The 21,746-nt window shown below is 40.3% G+C and overlaps 1 protein-coding gene across 4 annotated transcripts in view; it reads left to right on the top strand.

Moving 5' to 3' along the window:
- The window catches only part of RAPGEF2 (Rap guanine nucleotide exchange factor 2), a 241,738-nt gene that overhangs the window by 172,803 nt on the left and 47,189 nt on the right, over positions 1 to 21,746 (top strand). For all 4 annotated transcript variants that reach the window (XM_082838707.1, XM_082838706.1, XM_082838708.1 and 1 more), the window contains one exon: positions 15,396 to 15,527. In XM_082838707.1, coding sequence (XP_082694833.1) covers positions 15,396 to 15,527 — 132 coding nt within the window. The remainder of the gene's footprint in view (positions 1 to 15,395; positions 15,528 to 21,746) is intronic.

The raw sequence follows: 21,746 nt of genomic DNA, 5'->3' as shown, positions 1-21,746 counted from the left end.
CTTTACGTAGATGGGATTTTATCTTTTGAGAAAGTTAAGCAGTTGATTGCAGAGGCCCCTCTAAACATGACCAGGTTAGGTTTTGAAAGCTGTTAAGTTTGTTTGCTGTGGTCCCAAAGGCACAGCCCACTCCATCCTGACTCTCTCCCTGTCTCTATTCTCCCTCCCCACCACCTGGACATAATGATTTACCTTTCTTTAGAAATGTATTTTATTGAAGTACAGTTGATTTACAATGTTGTACCCATCTCTGCTGTACAGCACAGTGACTCAGTCATACACATATATACATTCTTATTCTTATTCTTTTCCATTATGCTTTGTCACGGGATATTGAGGATAGTTCCCTGTGCTGTAAGTAGGACCTTGTTGTTTATCATATATATATATATATATATATATATGTTTATCATATATATATATATATATATTATATATAAATAATAGTTTGCATCTGCTAATCCCAAACTCCCATTCCTTCCCTCCCCCAGCCAGCCTCTCCCTTGGCAACCACAAGTCTGCTCTCTAAGTCTGTGAGTCTGTTTCTGTTTCATATATAAGTTCATCTGTGCCATAGTTTAGATTCCACATATAAGTGATATCATATGGTATTTGTCTTTCTCCGTCTGACTTAGTATGACAGTCTCTAGGTCCATCCGTGTTGCTGCAAATGGCATTATTTCGTTCTTTTTGATGGCTGAGTTATAGTCCATTGTCTATCCGTACCACATCTTCTTTATCCGTTCACTGGCCAGAATAATTTGGAAAACGTTACTGGATCCTGTTAGTTTCCTGTTTAAAAGCCCAGTGGCTTCCCATTGCCCTTAACAAGCCTCCTTTGTAGTAGGATTGGTTCCTACTACTCTGAGCTTGTTTTTACCCCTCTGCCCTCCAGTAACCTTGAACTTGGTTTCGTTTCCTGAGCATCCCCGGGTTCTTCCTCCCTCGGGGCCTTTGCCCTCTATTCCTTCCATCTGTCGGGCTCTCCCCCAGATCGCGTTTGGTTGGATCCTTTGTGTTTATTCACCTCTCATCTCAGGTATCACTTGCTCAGAGCAGCCTTCCCAGTGCCCAGTCTAAGTAGTCTCCCCAGTCCCAGCTCTCACGGTCCATTGCATCACTCCCCCCGCCCCCTTTAGTATTCTCTATATAGTACTGATGATATCTACATTTATTTTATTTGTTTATCATTACTTATCGCTTCTTTCACCTTCCACCCTGAAGCCTCCTGCCTCCAGAAGGAAAAATTCCAGGGAGCAGGGCTTTGCCAGTGCCCATCATTGCCTGATAACGAGCTCCTATAACTACGCCTGGCTCGTTGCAGTCGGTCCGTGAATACTTGTTAAATAATTGAGTAGATGAATGAATCTTACAATTCTGAGGAGAGTTCAGACACTCTTCATGTGCCAGGCTCCTCTGTTGGAATCTATACAGACAGGAACTCAAAAAGTTTTGAGTCCACAAGTTTTGTCCTGACTTGGAGGAAATCCAAACTGAATACATTGCTTAACTATGCTTACTGTTAGCCTAGGTTTAGTGTAATCTCCTCCTTCTTCTATTCCTCGTCATTTCGCTTTATTCTGGTAGTCTTACCTGTAATTGCTGGCAGAAAGGAGTGGCTGTTGAATTAGGACAGGAGAGGCCATCCTAATTCATTTTCTCTCGGCCTCAGTACCCTCAGCTCTAAACTCGGCTTAGTCGTTCAGTGATGTGTGTGTCTGTTCAGCACAGACTGTATTTCAGGCCCTTTGAGGCAAGGGAAAGGGTGAAGGAAAGGCAGCCGTGCTCCCTTTTGGACTTAACTCCGGGAAGGCTGGGATGTTTAGAGCAGCAGCTGCTGTAAGGGGCGGCTGAGCTCTGGGTGACACAGGAACCTCTGACGACAACGTCTCACCTCCAGGAGGGGAGCTCAGGAATTAGGCAGCCCAGGGGCGCCCTGCTAGGAGGAAGTAATAGCAGAGGCAGAGGAGAGAGAGAGAGACAGAGTGTGGCATGAGAATGAGCTGAGAGGGGTGTGCAGAGATCACAAGGAGAAGAGGTGCGTGCAGTGGTCGGAGGTGTGAACCTGTCCCTGCGGTAAAGAGGGTCCCTGACAGGCTCCTGGCCAGGGATTGGCGTGATCAGGTGCAAGTTTTTCTATCCTCTTCCAGAAGTTCACTGAGCTGCAACGTGGAGAAGAAATAAAAGGGAGACAAGAGATTGTTGTAGGAAGCAAGACAGGACGATGGTGGTGCACTGGCATTAGATGAAGTAGGAGAATGTATGTAAATCCCCATCAGAGGGTCTCACGCACAGTGGGCACTTGGCTAATTTTCTAAGTTCTCGTTTCTGCTGAAGGTGAATCGAGCCTTTGAAACTTCTAGGCTGTGGAAGTTAAACTGTTTATAGTAGAGGACATTTTCAGGTTGTTAACGCGTGTGTGTGCACACGCACATGCACGCACTGATGACACCACAGGTTATATGAAACCCGTTGTAAGATTCCCTAAGTGTATCTTGATTAACGTGATTCTGTTTCCCTGATTTAAACTTGGGATTAATAAATGAATATGCATACACACACGTGCTTAAAAGTTCAGAGAAAGCAGTTGAAGTTTAAGGAAAGTAAAAGCTTTTTAGAATACTAGATGTTGGTCTTTGTTTAGGAGGAATGTGCTACCTGAGACAGTTGATCAATTGATTATGTAAATAAATCCTTGGAGATGACGAGAAGGTCACAAGAAATGCTGGCACATTGACAGAAGTGAGGGTATTACCAAGGAGTCTCCTTATGAGGTCACACGCGCTCAGCTGTGTCCTAGTCATTCAGACTCGTCACCAGGTGATATGGTGTCTGAGGTTTACCAGTCTAAGCAAACAAGCAAGCCACAAAGGAAAGGCGGAGGAAAAGAAAAATCTACTAGCCTTTATGCAGTGTATGCGGGATATATTTTTGATGGCCCTGGGCAATGAGTAATGCACCACAGATGTTCAGTTAATTCTCCCCCAGTGCCCTCTAGACAGAGCTAAAGCAATGAAATTATCTGGTGTGCCCGGGTTGACCCACAAAGCCCTTGAAAGTAGACGTTAAATTAGATGTCTTATCACTGAAGTCCTTAGAAATAAATGCCAAAGTGAATATGTTTATCACTGAAGTAAAAGGAAAAGCTGATATTCTAGACACATAAAATTAATGCCCACTATTTTGTGTGAGTAACTTAGGAGGGATAACGTATAATTATTTTTTGATTTAAAGATTATTGTCTAGCTAAGTTGTAATACTCATCACTGGAAAAGCGGCAGTTGTGGTTGTGTTTGAGTGAAATCTAGAAATGGAAACATTAGCGGTGGAATCTGAGGTGTCGTTTGAATTCTAGGTAGTCTCGTGTGTGTGTGTGTGTGTGTGTGTGTGTGTGTGTGTGTCTCACACAGATATAAGAGGAACAGGGTGGGATTTTTCAGTAAATAAAGTTGTATAGCCAGTGTACCCAGAAACCATGACTTAGAACAGACATGGCTTCACAGTTGAGTCACTGCCTGTGGGACATCAAGTAAGATGAGCTACGAGGCCCTTGTTTGTCAATGGCCTCTTGGTACAAGTTGTAATAAACATCTTTTACTCAAGTTATGTGGAATTACTATTGAATATTTCTCCAAAAGGTAATATATATCTGCATTAAGCATTTTAGGAAAATGTTTTAACTTCGTGCTGAATGTATTGTGAGTGCTAAGAACCCCCGATCTTTCCATCCCATTCAGGATGAGATCCAGCGTCAGTCCCACAGCTTTCCCACATGATTTCACCGTGGCGTCTCTCTCTGCTCTGATTCTCTCTGGGCTTCTCAGGGCTGGTGCTGACTTCCTAGCTGTTCCTAAAACACGCCAAGGCCACCGTGTCTTCGGCTTGTGCCCTTGATGGCCTTGTACGTGGGACCCCTGTTTCCCCATGTGTACCTGCAGGGTGCAGGCTTTCACGCCACTGAGGTCTTTGCTCAGAGGACACCTTCGCCCTTAGCAGTGAGACCTCCTACCCTCTATATCCCGTGTCCTGCTTTATTAATTTTCAAATTACTTATCTCTGTGTGACATATTCTTTTTTTTTTTTTTTTTTTTTTGCGGTATGCGGGCCTCTCACTGTTGTGGCCTCTCCCGTTGCGGAGCACAGGCTCCGGATGCGCAGGCTCAGCGGCCATGGCTCACGGGCCCAGCCGCTCCGCGGCATGTGGGATCCTCCCGGACCGGGGCACGAACCCGTGTCCCCTGCATCGGCAGGCGGACTCTCAACCACTGCGCCACCAGGGAAGCCCCATGAATTCCTGTTTTTCAAAAGAGTATAGCTTACATTGCAATAGAAGTGTTTTTTTCCTGAGCAACCAGTCTATTCAATAAATTTTTTGTACTGTACTTAAAATCAGTTGACAGAGTAGGTGGCTTCTAGACTTAATTTTCCCTTGAACCCATTAAGTGGTACTTTTGGAGGACAAATAATTATTTTGGAAGCCTTATATTTCCATTGTGTAATATTTTGCATCTGGAAATTTGACTAAGTGCTCTCCGACTTATAGGACAGTGAACAAATCCAAATCTGTTTTATACTGTCTTTGATTCCCAAGGTACTGTGATACTTAGTTGATTTCATTTTGAAGTTGCATGAAGAGCCCAATAATGTTTCATAAAATGTTTAGTAATTGGATTCCTTTGGCTTAGGGATATACTAGACTTCTCTCAATTTTGCACAAAGGCAAATATAACATACACTTCATAAATATATGAAATATAAGTATGTGTTAATATATAAAGTTTGTATGTATGTCTATGTGTATAAGATGTAGACCTATAAGGTGTATGTGTGCGTGTATATATATATATACCTAGTAAAATGGTATATATATCTAATAAAGTGGTATGATTAAAACTATCCCTTTAGGAGATAACTGAGAATACAAAAAACAGTTTTCTCATCACATTGTCACATCTTCAGTCTTTCTTAGCTATCCCTTTTTTTATTTTTAAAGATTTATTTATTATTTATTTTATTTATTTTTGGCTGCATTGGATCTTAGCTGAAGCACACGGGATCTTTGTTGAGGCATGTGGGATCTTTCGTTGCGGCACATGGGCTCTTCGTTGTGGTGTGCGGGCTTCTCTCTAGTTGTGGCGTGCACGTTTTCTCTCTCTAGTTGTGGTGCGCAGGCTCCAGGGTGCGTGGGCTCTGTAGATTTGGCGTGCGGATTCCAGAGTGCGTGGGCTCTATAGTTTGCGGCACACGGGCTCTAGTTTAGGCACTCGAGCTCAGTAGTTGTGGCGCACAGGCTTAGTTGCCCGGCGGCATGTGGGATCTTAGTTCCCTGACCAGGGATCGAGCCCGTGTCCCCTGCATTCTAAGGCGGATTCTTTAGCCCTGGACCACCAGGGAAGTCCCCCCAATCATCCTTCTGTCACATCAGTCTCTTTTAATCTTTGCTGAATGCAGCACTTATCACTATTTGACAGTTTTCTTCGTTAATCTTTTATTATTTATCTTGCCCGCTAGTTGTAAGATCCATGAGAGCAGGGAGTTTATCTTACTTGCTGCTGGCTTAGAAAACTGGGACCAGTGCCTGGCATACTGGCATAAAGTGGGTTTTTAATAAATGTGTTTGACTGACTAAAGGAGCTCTAATGTTGATTTTATCCAAATTGCACACAGCACTGTGAGGTCAGGGTGTCATCAGAGCCCTACCTACTTCTCCTTAAGGAACTGAGAATTTCACTGTGGAAGATTTTTTGCAGACAGGTCACAAAAAAGTATCATCATATTTGTATCTGTATGAGTTAAGATAATGCTAGCCATTGTATCAAACCAAGCAAAACACAAGGGTTCAAATACAATAGAAGTTTATTCTCTTTTGCATAAGATCTGAAGCAAGTACTCTGGATCACTTAGTGGACAGTTTTCCTCTAAGCAGGGATCCAGGCCCCTCCACTTTATGGCTCAGTTGTCTAACCTTCGGCGCAAAGCTTCTGTTGTCTTCCGACAGAGACTCTTGATGCAAGGGGAAGGTCTCGGCGGGTCTGTGGAAGATGCATATAAGCAGGGCGTAGGCACAGCATCCATCACTTCTGTTTGTTCATACCCTGAAGGCGTGAAGTCAGTTGTATGGGCACCTATGTGACTGTAAGGGAAGTTGGGAAATGCAATCCAGCTGTACTCCCTGGAAGAGGAGGACATTGGTGAATAGCTCGCCAGTCTCAGCCATTTTGGGGCATTTTATTGTATAGAGACCTAAGTGCATTTGTGTTTGGATGTCACGTGGCTTTTATAACTTTTTTTTTAAAGAGTTAAACATTACTTGTGGGGTAATGTCTTTAATTCTGAGTGAGGCTTTCTTTCCAAACCAACTATTTATTTTTGTTCAAAAAGAAGGCAGCTTAGGATCATCTGTGGATCCCATAGGAATCTTTTTTCCTTGGCTTTAAAGGCTCATTTCCGACTCCACGCTCCCTTGAGCATTCTTACAGCTGGGATAACTGCCCACCGTCCCTCTGCAGCTCATCAGAGTTGTTGTCTAATTGGTCCTAGAAACTGCCTTCTCCTATCACGAGCGGCTCCCCTCCATCTCCAGGGGTCTCCACTTCCAGAGCACCGATCCCATGTGGTCCTGGAAAACACGAGAACTCAAGTTTTAGTAACTGTAGAATATGATCAGTATTACTATATGGATAATCACCAATTTCGCTAAAAAATGTATTTATTGGGTTGGTTTTTGTATTAGACAGTGAAGCTATGGTGATATTAAAGTTTCTTAGGATATTTCCTGTTTAAATCAGGGAGCAGGTGGGTGTCACAGTTGGCTTAGAATATGGCCCCAAATAACACACTTCTAGAGTCCAGATGCAGAGTGCAATGGGCGTAGATTTTGGAGCCATGGACCTGGGAGCTTTGGACAAGCCACTTGAGCTGTCTGACCTTCTGTTTCTCCGTCCATGAAGTGCAGTATCTGGGCTCTTTATAAGTATCGGAACAAAGAGGCATCAAATGTTCACCACGTTGCCCATTAGGTACACATGTGCCCCAGATAATGGGGGAATTATTCCTCACGTGAGGAGAATGTGCACATAGGGTTAGGATTTCTGTAGGTGAAGTGCTACCCAGAAGGTGACTTTTCCGTTACCTGACTCAGTGCCAAAATTTGCCATGTATTTTATTGAAAAAATCTTGGACTAAGTGATCTAGACATTTTTTTTTGAAATTCCTCAGAGAAAGGTGTGCTTTTCAGATCACTGGTTATTTATAGCTGCAAATAAAAGGAAAAGGGATTATATGGGGGGGGGGTGTGTGTGTTTGGAGTGAGAATGGAGTGGCTGTCACTTGAAAACCATCATCATAAAACTGTGTTTTAACAGACAACAGGACATTTCCTTTGCTGATACATACATGGTAATTAACTACCTCGGTATTTCTGTGGAAGATTATATAGTTTGTTTTATTTTAGGTCCCAGATAAACATTTTCATTTTGAAAAACTACAACTGTCTTTCAGAGGACAGACTTTTAGTGGTTCTGATATTTATTATAGAACTATTCTCACTGTGCCAGGTATCTTTCTTTAAGGTGATGAAATTAGTTGACTAACTTATTTGTGTGTGTGCCTGCACCCACATACTTTTTCTCTGATTGTCAGATGTTAGGGGTATTGTATAATATATCAGGCAAGATTTCGTTCTGCAAGAGTTAACCACCAGAGAAGGAGTTGCTTTTGTCTCTTACATTATGAGGTTCTCTCTCAATTCATTTTACCTTTTTTTTTTTTTTAAACAGAAAAAGTACTCTTCAGTAAGGAACATAAGGCAGTACTGACCTCAAACAATGCTAGCTTGGAATGTTGTAAGGGTCATATTGTGGAACGTGGGATGAGGAAGTTAAAGAAGTTTTACACAGATTTAATAATGATTCTTGGATATGTGATCTCAGAGTTGCAAATACTGGTTATTACCATAACATTTTAAAGGTTAGCTTATAAATAGTAAATGATTTTGTAAAGAACCTACAAGACAATGAAAAATCAACCTCACTAATGTTGCACAGTATATCACAAAGAGATGCAAAAAGTGGTGCATCTCAAACTATTTAGAAGGAATGGAAACTCTATTGGATGACTCAAAAAGTGGCAGTGTGATGTCAAAATCGTTGACATTGGAGATGCAGATGTAAAGTTTTAATAAGTTTGTTTTATGAAAGTGAGAAATTGTTTTAAATGACTGTTTTTCTATATGATTTTGAAATTTGTACAAGAAACTACATTAGTAAATTGATATAAGCAGACATTTCAGAGTTTCATCAGTATTCATGAGAGTTTTCAAGTCAACCAATAAGTCCATAAATACAGTAAAGTTCAATGCTTAAGTGTATTCAGTACAGGGCCAGGCAGCCAGGAATCTCTCTCTGCCACCTTTTCACTGTGTGATCTTGGTGCAAATAGCTTTTCTGTGTCTTAGTTCCTCTTATCTAAAATAGTCATAATAGGGCTTCCCTGCTGGCGCAGTGGTTGAGAGTCCGCCTGCCGATGCAGGGGACACGGGTTCATGTCCCGGTCCGGGAAGATCCCACATGCCGCGGAGCGGCTGGGCCCGTCAGCCACGGCCGCTGAGCCTGCGCGTCCGGCGCCTGTGGTCCGCAACGGGAGAGGCCACAGCAGTGAGAGGCCTGCGTACCGCAAAAATAAATAAATAAATAAAAATAGTCATAATAATAACCTACTTCGTGAGATTCTTGTAAGAACAGGACTGGTGTGCAGGTGACCTTACTGTTGCCTTACACAGCCTTACATCTTGGAATAGATGGTACTTAGATCATACACTTTCTCCTCATACTAAAGGATTCCACTTTTCTGTTTTGAAGTGAAGTCCACATGAGTTTCCTATTCAGTGCTTTCTATGAATGTCCGATAGAAAAGGCTTCTTAAAGGTATTTGCTTGAAAACATCAGTCGTGTGACTGACAGCCTTTCAGTCAATTTACTAGTTTTGCTTATTTATTTTCCTCAACAGGGGTCCAAGTTGTTCTGTTTGTGTTCTGTTTATCCTTATTTCATAAAAGTAGGGATTAAATTTCAGATTGTAATTCATGCCACTGTAGCCAAGGAAGTTTATGGTTCATTCATAGGTTACCAACCCTAAAAAACACGCGGGTAGCCTTTCTGCCCTGGGGAGAGGGCTGGGTCACCACCACATTTCAGGAGATATTTCTAACATATAAAAAGACTTTAAGAATGGTCCACATCAAAAAATATTAAAAAAATAAAATATGTAGAGTTTTGGGGAAAATATATATAATAAGTAAAGTACTATAATGGTGGTATTAGGTATGAGAGTGTCAAAAATAAGTTAGTTTTTTTTTTTTTTTCCCATTGAATTTGGAAACTATCTGACTTAAGATGGAAAAATGGCAGCGGGACTGGAAAGGGAGAGAGACAGCTGCAGGTGGATTCTACAAGTTATTTCATTTAGTCACTGGCCAATGTTATATTCATTTTACAGAGGAAACTAAGGTGCACAGAAGTTAATCAACTTGCTCAGGGTTGCTTGACTTAGCAGGAAGTTGAACAGAAGATAACTTGATATGTACAATGAGACTTATGTCTTTTGAGCCTGCCAGGAAGCTGGGAGAATATTAAGTTCTTACAAATTGCTAATCTTTTGGCAGGTTTCTCCAGTAAATATAAAGCAAATTTTTGTTGAACCGTTCGTTCCTTTAAAGCATAGTCATACCAATATTTAAAAATGTCTACATGTATCTTAATGAGAAATATTATTAAATCTATCAGTTTATTAAATTATTATCTCACGACCCTTTGGGGAAAGCTTTGTTTCTTGCCTTTATGTATATTTACAAACAAAAGAAATTGTATACTGTGCAGAAATCTTTCTCTTTGCTTTGTGGAATACTGATGGATGAAGTATTATTTCAAGGATGAGTCCTGGGTCTTGAGCACGTCTTAATGGGATATGAGAGAAGTAAAAATGATTTCTGCTGAATAATATTCAGGAGTCCAAATGCTTACTTTGTCTGGTGTTCCTAAAGAAATATTATGGGGTAGAGAAATAAAAGTTGACCATAGTATAAAGTGGTCTTTAAAATGAGCTACCAAATAATATTCCTGCCTGTGCAAGCTGTATGTAGAAATAGGTCAGAGTGTGTCGGAACTTGTCGTATTAGAAAAGATCAGTTTTAGTAAAAGAAAAGCTGTGTGTGTGTGTGTACACAGAGAGAAAATATGACTTGCTTTTAAAGTACAACCTGAGTCCCACCGTGGCTGAAGGAACAGTGTCTGGAGCTGGGTGATGACTGGCCCCTGAGGCCCTTTCTGAGAGCAGCTCCGTCCCTGCTGGCATCCAGACTAGATTCCAGATGCAGGAATCCACAGCTGGGAGCCCCTGTGTCTTCCACGAGTCTGCACGTGGTGGTTCATGGCCGACACCCTTCTGTCTGGTTCTGGGTGCCAGGCTCTCCTCTGAGTGCTTTCTACCCAGTCGTTCACTTAATCCTCACTATACAGGTCTTTAATAAATGATGAATGAATGGGAAATAGAGGAGACTGTATTTTCACTGGCACCTCAGGAAAAAATGGGCAATGTGTCCAGGAATATACCAGCTCCTCCCCTCAGAGCCTGAAAATATGAGTGTGGAAAGCGCTCACAGAGCTCCAGGGATGACCTGGGGAGAACAGCACTCATTTGGGTAAATTCTTAGTGTTGCGTCTTAACATGAAGCTGGTGTTCAGTCACTGAGTGTGATACTCAATTTACCTTAGTACTGTTGTTACTCAAGGTGAACTGCCAGGGAGGATTGGATAGATTCTAACCGTTACCCCAAACCTTGTGTGTTCTGTTGTAGCAATTTCTTGAAATAAAAGGGATTCTGGGGTTCGTTGGGAAATTTTTAGTGAGGTAAATTTCAACTGATGGTGACAGTGTTTTTTTGTTTTGTTTAGTTTCGAACCGTTGGATTTCTCAGCAGTCCTACGATGCTGATGCATCATGGGACATAGAACTCTACTATGTTTCCATTACATAACCAGTGTAATGTACCAATGTATTACCAGTGGTATAGCAGCCCTTTCCTGTAGAGCTGGAAAGCGTCAACCTAAGAAGTTTTTGGGGGGAGAGAAGGAAGGGGAAGAAAGGAAATGCCCTAGTCTCTACTATGTTAGCACCACTTGGAGGAATTCTACCAGTTCAGCAAAGTGTTTATTTAGCGGTGTCAGAGATTTCAAGGCGTCCTCACTCACTGAATTTATGTTCAAAACAGAGTTCATTTATTAGCCGGTACTTTTATGAATGCCAATCATTAATTAATAAACCAAAGGCTATCAAATGCCTGTTCGTATATGAGCCTTAAGTCTTCCCTCGTACTTCTTACTTAAAGCTAATTGTTAGAGCACCCCTGTTTCTCCCAAAAAAGAAAACAAAACCAGCTACCATTTAATTGATACCCAGATTTTACAAAACTGTGATTAATATTGTTTATGCTTACTTTACGCATTTAAGAATCTGATTTAAATACGTATTACCATTGTTGTTTCTTATGTAATTAATAGTGTTTCTGGTGAAGCTGTGATTCAGTCATTTGCCTGACACTAGTTTGTTACAATTGAGATTCACAAGTGCCCTGTCTTTAGGAATATAGATTGCTTGATCCAGGAAAAATGTGAGCAGTAATATATTCGTACAATCAAATATGAAAATAAAAGCATTTAAATGACAACAAGAAAAATATAAGAGATTTCCTTGAATTGCGTTCGTAATGAATTGCTGTTAAATATTGAATATATTGGTGTTAAGATCAAAATGTATAAAATATATTAATTTCCCCTTTAATTTATTTAATTATTATTTAATTTTATTCAGGTAACTACTGCGTATAGCCCCAGCTTCAAAAAATTTTCTTATTGTTGAGCAGAATTCCTGTTATAAGTGGTGGCTAGAGCCACAAGATAATTCCCAGCTCCATTTAATCGGAAATTTGATTAAACAGCATGGTGATAGTAACTTAAAAAGGCCCTGGATCAAGCGTAGAAAAGCCGGGACAAGTGAGCCTTTTGTCCTTGGCGTGTGGCCCCCTGCTTTGGTATGTTTTGCTCCGACAGTGAGTTACTGGCTCCCAGCGTTCGGCGTTACCCTTTTGCCCTGAGGTTGAACGCGGTGCCTGTGCCTGTGTTTGCACCCTGACTCCCAGTTCCCGGCTGGTTCGTTTCCCTCTGAAAGAGCCGCCTCCCTTAGGCCTGGGCTCAGGTCTCCAGTCTGTAGAGTGTGAGGCTGGGCCGCACCCGTGCGTTTCAGGCCCTCTTCTCTCGCGGCAGACAAGCTCCACACCCCTCCCATTCCACAGCCGTGGCCGACGTGGCCTGTTGATAGCGTTTAATCACGGGACTCTCATCCCCATCTATGGGGAGAAATGCGAAGCTTTCTCAAGCATGGCATCTGTTCTCATACAAAGAGATATTTAGCTAATACTGAATTTTATATGCATTAACTTTAACATCATTTCATTGTCTGCAAAGAACACAAGTGGTGGTAGGGAGATAAAAAGCCACGTTTAAAAAACTATGTTTGAGGGAGTTCCCTGGCGGCCCAGTGGTTAGGACTCCGCACTTCCACTGCAGGGGACCGGGGTTCGATCCCTGGTCGGGGAGCTAAGATCCTGCAAGCCGTGCAGCGTGGCCAAAAACAAACAAAGAGTGTTTGACTTATTTTTCTATTGTGCATGACACCTACTACAATGACTTTTTAGGTAGTAGAATTTACATTTGGAATTGGGGGTGTCTTATTCACCTTGATATTTCCTGTCCCTAACAGAGTGTCTGACATAGCAGATACTTAATAAGTATTTCTAAAGTAGAATTGAATTCTTAAGAATGAAAGTGTTTCTTCTTTTCTCTTTACACGCAGACTTTATGGTTCTTAGCTTAACAAAGCCACGTAATTCTGCTCTTTGGGGTCTAAGTGAGCGTAGATGAGTAGATTGTGGACTGTCTGTTCACACTCCACAACCTGTTGAGAGCTTTAGAGCTCGAAGGCTCCTGTGCTTTCCCCACAGTGCATTTAGTCAGGAAAGACGACCAGTTGACGGACACTGTCCTGCGAGACTTGAGTCAATAACTGTCTGGTGAGTAAAACTTCATCAGATGGATACATCTTTACTTGACATATTCAAGTTAAGTTTTAAAAATCACACTGTGTGGCACATGTCGACCTGAGTCATCTCTATAAAAGATAATCAGTAGAAATCAGTTTACTGTTCTGTAAGTACCTGTATCGACTGATGCCTTTTAAAGTCGCTGAGCTACGGAGTCTTGGTTCTTCAGTTGCCTTTTGTGGTGAGTGACTGCGTTCAACGAAACGTAGCCAAGATGGGGAAGGGTGTTTATCCTGGCTTTGAACCCATTGTTTTACTATCTGACATGTATCACTCAGCTACAAGTAAAACGCAGCTTGGCAAACTTTTGTCTTCAGACTGTTCCTGAAGAAATCCTGGAAATATTTCGCTATTCTACATTGTGAATAAAATATATAAATTCTCAAATTTGGGGGTTTTCGCCTATCTGTTCCTTGCAGGGAAATTGTTATTTTCCCAGTTTTATCTATTTCAAATCATCTTCAATTATCAGTTAAAAAAACATTCATAGTGAGGTATATATACATCGTTCTTGCAATGATTTCACACATTTGAAGAAACATCTCACTTCTCTGAGCTTCTCCGACATATGCCTTTTTATCTGTTTATTTAGCATCTGTTTATATGCCCCCCAATAAATTTATGTTTAAATCTTTTCTTTGTATACTTTGTCTCCCGTGATGTTAAAAATATTATTTCTCTGCAGACTATATTAAATGGTTTTTTTTCTGAAGGGGTATAATTTTACTTTTTAAATTATTTTAATTTATTTTTTTTAATTTTTTATGCAATTTAAAGGTTGCTTTCCATTTACAGTTATTACAAAATATAGGCTATATTCCCCACATTGTACAGTACATCCTTGAGCCCATCCCATACCCACCCCTCTCCTCCATCCGCCACTGGCAGCCACTAGTCACTAGTTGTTCTCTGTATCTGTGAGTCTGCTGCTTTCTTGTTATATTCACTACTTTGTTATACTTTTTTAGATTCCACATGTAGGTGATGTCACACTGCGTTTGCCCTTCTCTGTCTGACTTATTTCACCTAGCACAATGCCTTCCAAGTCCATCCGTGTGTTCAGTACTATTAAGTGTCGTAATCTGTTTATTGAGTCAGGTCTGAATGGCTGTGGGTGTCAGGAACCTGCATCACGTCCCCTGTGGGACTTACTCTAAACTGTGAAGTGGCATCTTGGTTTTGGAAGGGGAGGAGGGATGAGGGTCCCAGGAGAGAAGGCAGTATTGCCAAGGCAAGCTCTTCCTTAAGTTTGATTTTAACAGTTAGTCTTTATTATTTATTATTCAGCAGCCAAATCGGATCAGTATGCCAGCAGGAAAGAAAGATATTATCAGTGTGCAGCGTGTCAGTTAGCATATATTTTGAAATGTCAGGTTTATTATTGGCCAGTAGTGTCTTCTAAGTGTGATGCTATAGATACATAGTGCCCTTTTTGAATTCAAAAGAATTGCTAATAACTTATGAGTGTAAGGTTTTAAGGGCAGCGTTTTCTTAGCATCTCATTCACTAACTAGCACATAGTAAGAGGAAGAGGGCTCAGTAAATATTTGTTGAATGGGTGAATGTTTCCTTTTTCAGTGCATTTTCTCTGCTGTATGGGGGGTGATAGAAGCACTTGGGGGATGCTGAGGGAATCTGTTCAATAGACGCAATTTGTATTTGGAGTTTAGACGTGAACAAGTAGTATCTATGTGTCTGTGATAGGTAAATGTTGTCCATAACCTTCTCGACTCTGCGTTCTCCGAGAGCGTACTTTCCTGTTTTCTCCGTAGTGCCTGTGTAGTTACTTGTATAACAATACACTTTGTTCTAAGATGCTCATCTTTTTAACCTTTAAACATCATTTGGGCATACGTGAACCTCAAATCTGTTTTCTTATTTAAGCTGTCTCTTGCCACAGAGTTGCACTTTGCTGGCTGACAAATGGTAGAAGACTAATTTGCTCATTGGTGTATAATTTGAAAGTTGTAGCTCATTGAATTCAGTGCTCACCAGGTTAATCTTAACCGCCAAACCCACCTACTTAAGCGTTGAATTTAGTATGATTTAAGGCTCATTGAATGCCCATAAACTTGACAAATTCATTTTGTGATTTTTGGTAAATAGGACAGTATTTAGTCATGGTGAATTTAAAAAATGAAGGACCTTTCCTGGCCTGGAGTAGAGTGTGACACAATTTGTAGATGCCTGCTTGGAGTTCTCGGTTCCAGCTGTAACACAGTTTCTCCTGATCCTTCCCCAGCTTCCTGCAGATTTCACAAAGCTACACCTCACCGACAGTCTCCACCCACAGGTGACTCACGTCTCCTCCAGCCACTCAGGATGTAGCATCACCAGTGATTCTGGAAGCAGCAGTCTTTCTGATATCTACCAGGTAGGAAGGTGTTTTCCTTGTCATTCGCTTCATTTTCATGTATTCTGAGGAGTTCTGTGATTTTTCATGGATAGAATCTTAAAGGTAAATATATGTGTGTGTATTATGTGTGCACACATGGACATAAAATGGTAATGTTTATGCTTCACACAGACATGTAGTATGTTGTATGTTTGTTTTAGGAAGTCGAACTACAGTCTAAATGCATTTGCCTCTGCTATTACCAGTTACCAGAATTTTAAATGGAGCAGTTACAATGGAAATGTGTCCCCGGACTGTAAATATTTTATTAATTTGACTGTAGGTGTACTAGGTTGATGACCCTTTCTTGAACAAAATTGTAGGGGAAAACTTCAGAACTATGCTTCCATACTAAGTTTTTCTTAATAAAGTCTTGGGTGTGACAAAAGGAAGAGATTATTAAGATTCGATCACTGAATTATTTTTCTTGCATTATTTTTATTACCTATAGACTTACATGTTTCAAATAAATTCTTATGACAGTGATGGATAGAAAAACTAGAATTATGGAATTTCAAAAATGTTTTTAAAGCAAAATAATTTTAATTGTTAAGGAATGGTTCATTGGCTTAGAAAATGCCAATTTAGGAAAAGGGACTGAAATATGCAAAAAAAGGTCCTTTTTTTTGTTACAGCTAATATGGGATTTCAGATGGTTTCAAACAAAAAGAATGTAATACTCACTTTACAAAGTATAATTCTAGGCTCCTTAGGAATAGTGATAGGAGATGGCCGCAATAAAACCTTTCTCTAACAATATTACAGTGTTTCACCATCATTGATATATTCAGGCAGCTCTCAGTTTCTGTTTTTTTAAAAAATTACTAAAAGTATCTAAACAGAATACCATCAGGGCAAAACATGTCTGTTTAAGTCCTAAATTTAGCAGATCTTAGAAAGTTAATTTTCTTTTCAGGAGGCATTAGGTACCCACTTTTCTATAATTCAGAGGTGTTGTGGAGAGCTCACTGGCTAATAAGTGATAGCCACAAATGCAATTATTGGCAGATTCTTAGCTGATTAAGAACTTTTTTTTATTATTTTGCAAAAAGAAACATAATGATCTGGCTCTTTAAAGTAACTTTTCAAGTTTCTACTTTGAGGCATTAAATGTTAGCTTGTAATTAAATCTTTAGGAAGTAGTCCCATTTTCAAATGTTAGAGGAGGAAGAGGTGGTGGATCAGGGTAAAATTATTCCCCCCCCCCCTTGCATAATGCCTGTTTTTAGAAGTTGATTTTTTGAACATTTATTCAAGAGTATCCCTTATAATACAACAGCGAACAGTAGAAGTAAAAGTTGTGCTTTAGCTTCTGTTAATTGAAACATCATGATAGAGCCTTTGTCTTCTACACTTTGAGATGATCACGTGCTTTAAAGACCTGTAGTAGGAACACAGCTTGAGGTTGTAGCAGTTACCCCTGCTGTTCTTCGGGTGTAATTCCAGGCTGAATGGAGCCTCCTAGAAGGTAAATTTATAATAAGAATGAAGTGAGTCGTTTGTATACGTTATGGAGGCGTATTCTGAGGGAAACTTTAGCTTTATGTGTTATTACCTTGTGTAGGTTGGGGAAGGGTGTGATTCTTGATGGTACTTTGGCTGTCCCCAGCCCCCATCAGGCTGTCTGAGGATCCAGACCGTGGTGAGAACTCCACCTGGTTCTATGGGGGTTGGAGTTTGCAGCCTGCAGTCCGGCTTTAGCTTGGGGTGTAGTTGGAAAAGAGGACCCCTGCGTATTTTGGTTCATTTTAGTTGAGTTTCACAGCTGTCCATTTCAAACTTGATGACAGGCATGTAGCCTGGTAAGTTTGTATCCTTCCTAAGGAAAAATCCATAGATGTAACTAAGGATTTGGTTACTGACTCTAGGACTAACATTGACTAGAGATCCCCTACTGTCTTTAAATCAGAAATTCTAAAGGTGAGAAGAAATCTGCCAGATGCGCCTGGTTTGGCGACCAGTCTTGTGTTTGAATCCTCTACTCTCTTCCTGTCAGTCAGGTTGATTCTTGAGCGGCTCCAGTGATGGGCAGCTGTCTCCCATGGCGACCCCTTTCTCGTGCATCCAGTTCTGACTTCGAGGAAGCTGTCACGTTGGAGCGAGTATAAATGCTCGGGAGACGGATACAAAGAGGTTGTCATGGAATGCCATGTGCCAGAGAGAAAAAGTTTGAATAATTTTTCTGAGAGAGTTGGAGGAGAGGAATTCAAGAGCAAAGTGGAATCACTAGCTTATTTAAGAAAAGAAACCTCCTCTCTTTTCACAGGGGCATATGATGGTGGATTTGGAGTGGGGAGTTTGGGAGTTGAGCGAGTTTCTGCCTGGTGTCTCTGAGTTCCTTCTTTCAGAGTGAGAGGGTTGGCAGGTGGAGAGTCTCAAGGAGAGACACATTTTGGAATCATAGTTTTGGAGAGAAGGGGAGCAAATTGACCAGAGCATCGGAGGCTCGGCTGGGTAGGTGCCCCCAAATACAGAGTGATTTCCCTCTGCCCTGGTAAGTAGTTTTCTCCACAGCGAGCACAAGGAAAGCAAAGATTCGGCTTCCCCCGGGACCGCCTCTTTATTCAAGGAGTGTAGTGGAAAGACAGACGGAGCAGCACAGCACGCCAGGCTCCTTGTAACGCAGGGCTTTGTTTTTGCAGGCCTTCTGTCCAGAATTTTCTCTCCTTTTCGGCCTTCATTGATCCCTTTCGGCCTTCGTTTCCAAGGACCGCTTTCTCAGAGAGTTCTTCCCTTCTTACCCTTTGAAACGCAGGTCCTACATGTTGGTCCCGTCCCTGGCTGGTCTTTTAGACTTTAATTGAAGTGATTGTCACTTTCTAAGATATGTCTGTCCCCCAGCATGACTGCTTCAAGAGGCAGGGACTTCTCTGTCTTGTCTTCGTCTTCTCTCTAGAGCCTGGAATAGGGCCAGGAAGTCGTAGGCCTTCAGGAAAGACGCGTGGAAGGAATGGGACTGTGGTGTTAGACTAGGGGGCAGAAGCTGGAGTGTGAGAGCCAGGCACGAAGCTCAGAGAGCCTGGAAGACTGAGGAACACGCTTGTTTTGAAAAAGGGCTGCCTTGGAAGGCAATGAAAGCAAGCTGAAAAGCGGGTGACAGAAAGCAGAATGCCTAAGCTGGTGACACGAGACAATGCAACTTCCAGTCACGGTAAGGCCCTGGTTAATGGCGTGATTATCAGAGCAGTGACTTGGGCGGACTGGAAACAACTACGAAAATAGGCAGGCTGATGGAACAGAGTTCAAGCAAAACGAAATTCACGTGTAAGCATGCAATATGGAATAGAGGAAACCTCAAATCAGTGAAGTGATGGATTATTCAGTAAATGGTCTTTGGGGGAGGGGACCCACTTTAATGACCATACTTCATATCATAATTAAGATTAAATTCCAGATAAAGAGTTAGCAAACTTTTTTTTTTCTTTTTTGGAAAGTATTTATTTATTTACTTACTTACTTACTTACTTACTTACTTACTTTACTTATTTGCGGCTGCTCCGCAGGGCATGTGGGATCTTAGTTCCCCAACCAGGGATCAGACCTGAGCCCACAGCAGTGAAAGTGCCGAATCCTAACCACTGGACCGCCCGGGGATTCCCAGGAGTTAGCAAACTCTTAATGGTGTAATGAATGATCAAAACTTTTAATAATTAAAAGAGCAATTGAGACAAAGATTTAAAGTCAGACTTTTAACTCACTTATGCAAATTATAAGAAAAATACTTCACTCATAGCATAACGATATTCAAAGGACAAGGCTAGGTAATTTGCAGAAGAGAACATGCACGTGTCTATACCTTAAATAAATATTTAAGACATAAGTAATTGAGTATATGAGGATTTAAATATGAAACTATTTTTCCTATCAAATTAGCACAGACTTTCTTACTTATAATAAATATTTATAGATAGACATTCTTACACCTGTTAGGATTGTAGCTTTTGGAAAGAAACCTAACAATTTATATTAAAAGCTTTAAAGAATTGTTCTTCTCTTTTAGGTAAATCCTATATTGAAATTTAAAAAAAAATTCCTAGTGTAAAATTAGGAAGAGCACAAATTATGATACACAAACTGGATTTAATGCAAGCATTATACTTATTTCCAAATATATTTTCATAGTTTATGCATATATATGCTTTGTCTGCAGTGCCTACTCACTTTGTTGTCTCAGTTAAATTAGCATCAGCGTTAGCCTTCAACATAAATTTCTAGCCTAAATTTATATCAGGGTCTGACTCAGGTGCTATTTGGGTTACATATGTATGTTTGAAATTCTGCATAAAGTTTGTTTCAAGATTACTTATAAATCAGCCCTCCTAAACATGGGGATATGTGTGGGTGTGGGATATTTAATAGGCAAAAAGTTTTTTCATAAATGATTTTTAAGTACTTAATGATAAACGTGTAGTAGTTACATTGTTTTTTTTTAAATTAACACTTCACTAGCGCTTTATGGCATTTAATATTTCCTCAGTTTCTTCATTTACTTGATATCCTTAAAAATGCCAAATAAACTGGTTTTAAGAACTGTATTCATAATAACAAACTAGATTTAGTCCCTTCTTATTTAAATAAATCATAGAGCTTTCAGCATTGATCTGAGAATATTAATAGTTTTTTTTGAGAATAATACTATTTAGCTGTAATGTGCACCTAAATCTATGTTATGTTATATATGTGGAAGGTAAATTAATTGAGAACAGGAGTTCTTTGCCTAAATGACATTGTTCTATACCTTTGATTTATTTATTTTTTATTGAAGTACAGTTAATTTACAATATTGTGTTAGTTTCAAGTGTACAGCAATGTGATTCGGTTATATATATATATATTCTTTTTCAGGTTCTTTTCCATTATAGGTTATTTCAAAATACTGAGTATAGTTCCCTGTGCTATATAGTAGGTCCTTGTTATCTATTTTATATATAATAATGTGTGTATGTTAATCCCACATTACCCACATACCTTTTAAATATAAAGTGTGTGCATATCTTTATTGAGAATGAAAGGGTTTAGAGTCTAGCATTATCTCAGTAATATTGTACTTTGGTGGAAGCTAGAAAGTAGCAAGTGTTTTATGTTTATATACAAATGTAAATTTTATGTTTTGTGACTTAGCAAAGCAAGACACATTTTATTACTTTATTATATTTTAACTATTTTCTTTATGAAGACAGTCTGTTTGGAAAACTGGGTGAAGTATTATAGTGCAGAGTGTTTTACTAAACACTCTGTGTTTTACTAAACACTCTGTGTTTGTGTTGGTTGGACCCGATTTTGAGTCCTGGCACAATTACTAGGTTTTGTTTTGTTTTGAACAATTTATTTAGTTTCCCTTCGTGTTTTCTCATCTGGAAAATAGTGGTAATAATCCTAATTTGCTGAATTGATATGAAGATTATTATGCACTAAAAGCATCAAATGTAGTGCTAGATACACAGTAGTCATTCAATATAGAATCACTGTTTTTATAACTACCGTGTGAGCCATTTAGCCAGAACTTAATGGGTGCAGTTAGCCTGAGGGAAATTTTTACAGTGTGTAAGGGGTTGGGATATTTAACAGAGTGTTGGGGGGGGGTGTTTTGGCAAATTCTGCCAGTGTAAATTGCGTGAAAGGCTCATTGCTGGGGTAGAGGGGTGCCAGCACAGAGGTGGAAACGTGTCCCCTTGAGGAAGGGACTTTAATGTGGCCTGTAACTGGCTTTCTTTCCGCATATTTGATCCAAGAACAATCCTATGAATGGTGAAATGTAACTCCAGCTTCCTGGTGACAAAACTGGGTCTACAGAGGATCAGCGACTTTGATAAAGCCTCTTGATGAATGCTAGAGCTGAGATTTGAACCACTAACCTCTGCTTTGTCTGTTCATTCAGCGGATGTAAATCCAGTGCGTCCCAGGTTCCGCGCACTCAAGTTTAGCCCTCTCCCCACCTGCCACAGACCAGTCAGTGCTCACTAAACCTTGGACTCCACTCAGTCTCCAAGGGTCTCATTGTTCACGAAATTAGATTCCCAAAAACTTGTTCATTGAGTTCTACTTAAGATGTATTATTAAAAGGAATTCTGTAGTATTTTAAAATAAAAATGGGTATTTTATTTTATTTTGAATTTTTTTTTTTAATACGGCAGGTTCTTATTAGTTATCTGTTTTATACATATTCGTGTATATATGTCAGTCCCAACCTCCCAGTTC

This window comes from Leucopleurus acutus (assembly GCF_964270905.1).
Source record: "Leucopleurus acutus genome assembly, chromosome: 4".
NCBI classification, from domain to species: Eukaryota; Metazoa; Chordata; class Mammalia; order Artiodactyla; family Delphinidae; genus Leucopleurus; species Leucopleurus acutus.
Note: the sequence above shows the minus strand (reverse complement) of the source record. Positions and strands in the feature narration are given on the sequence as shown.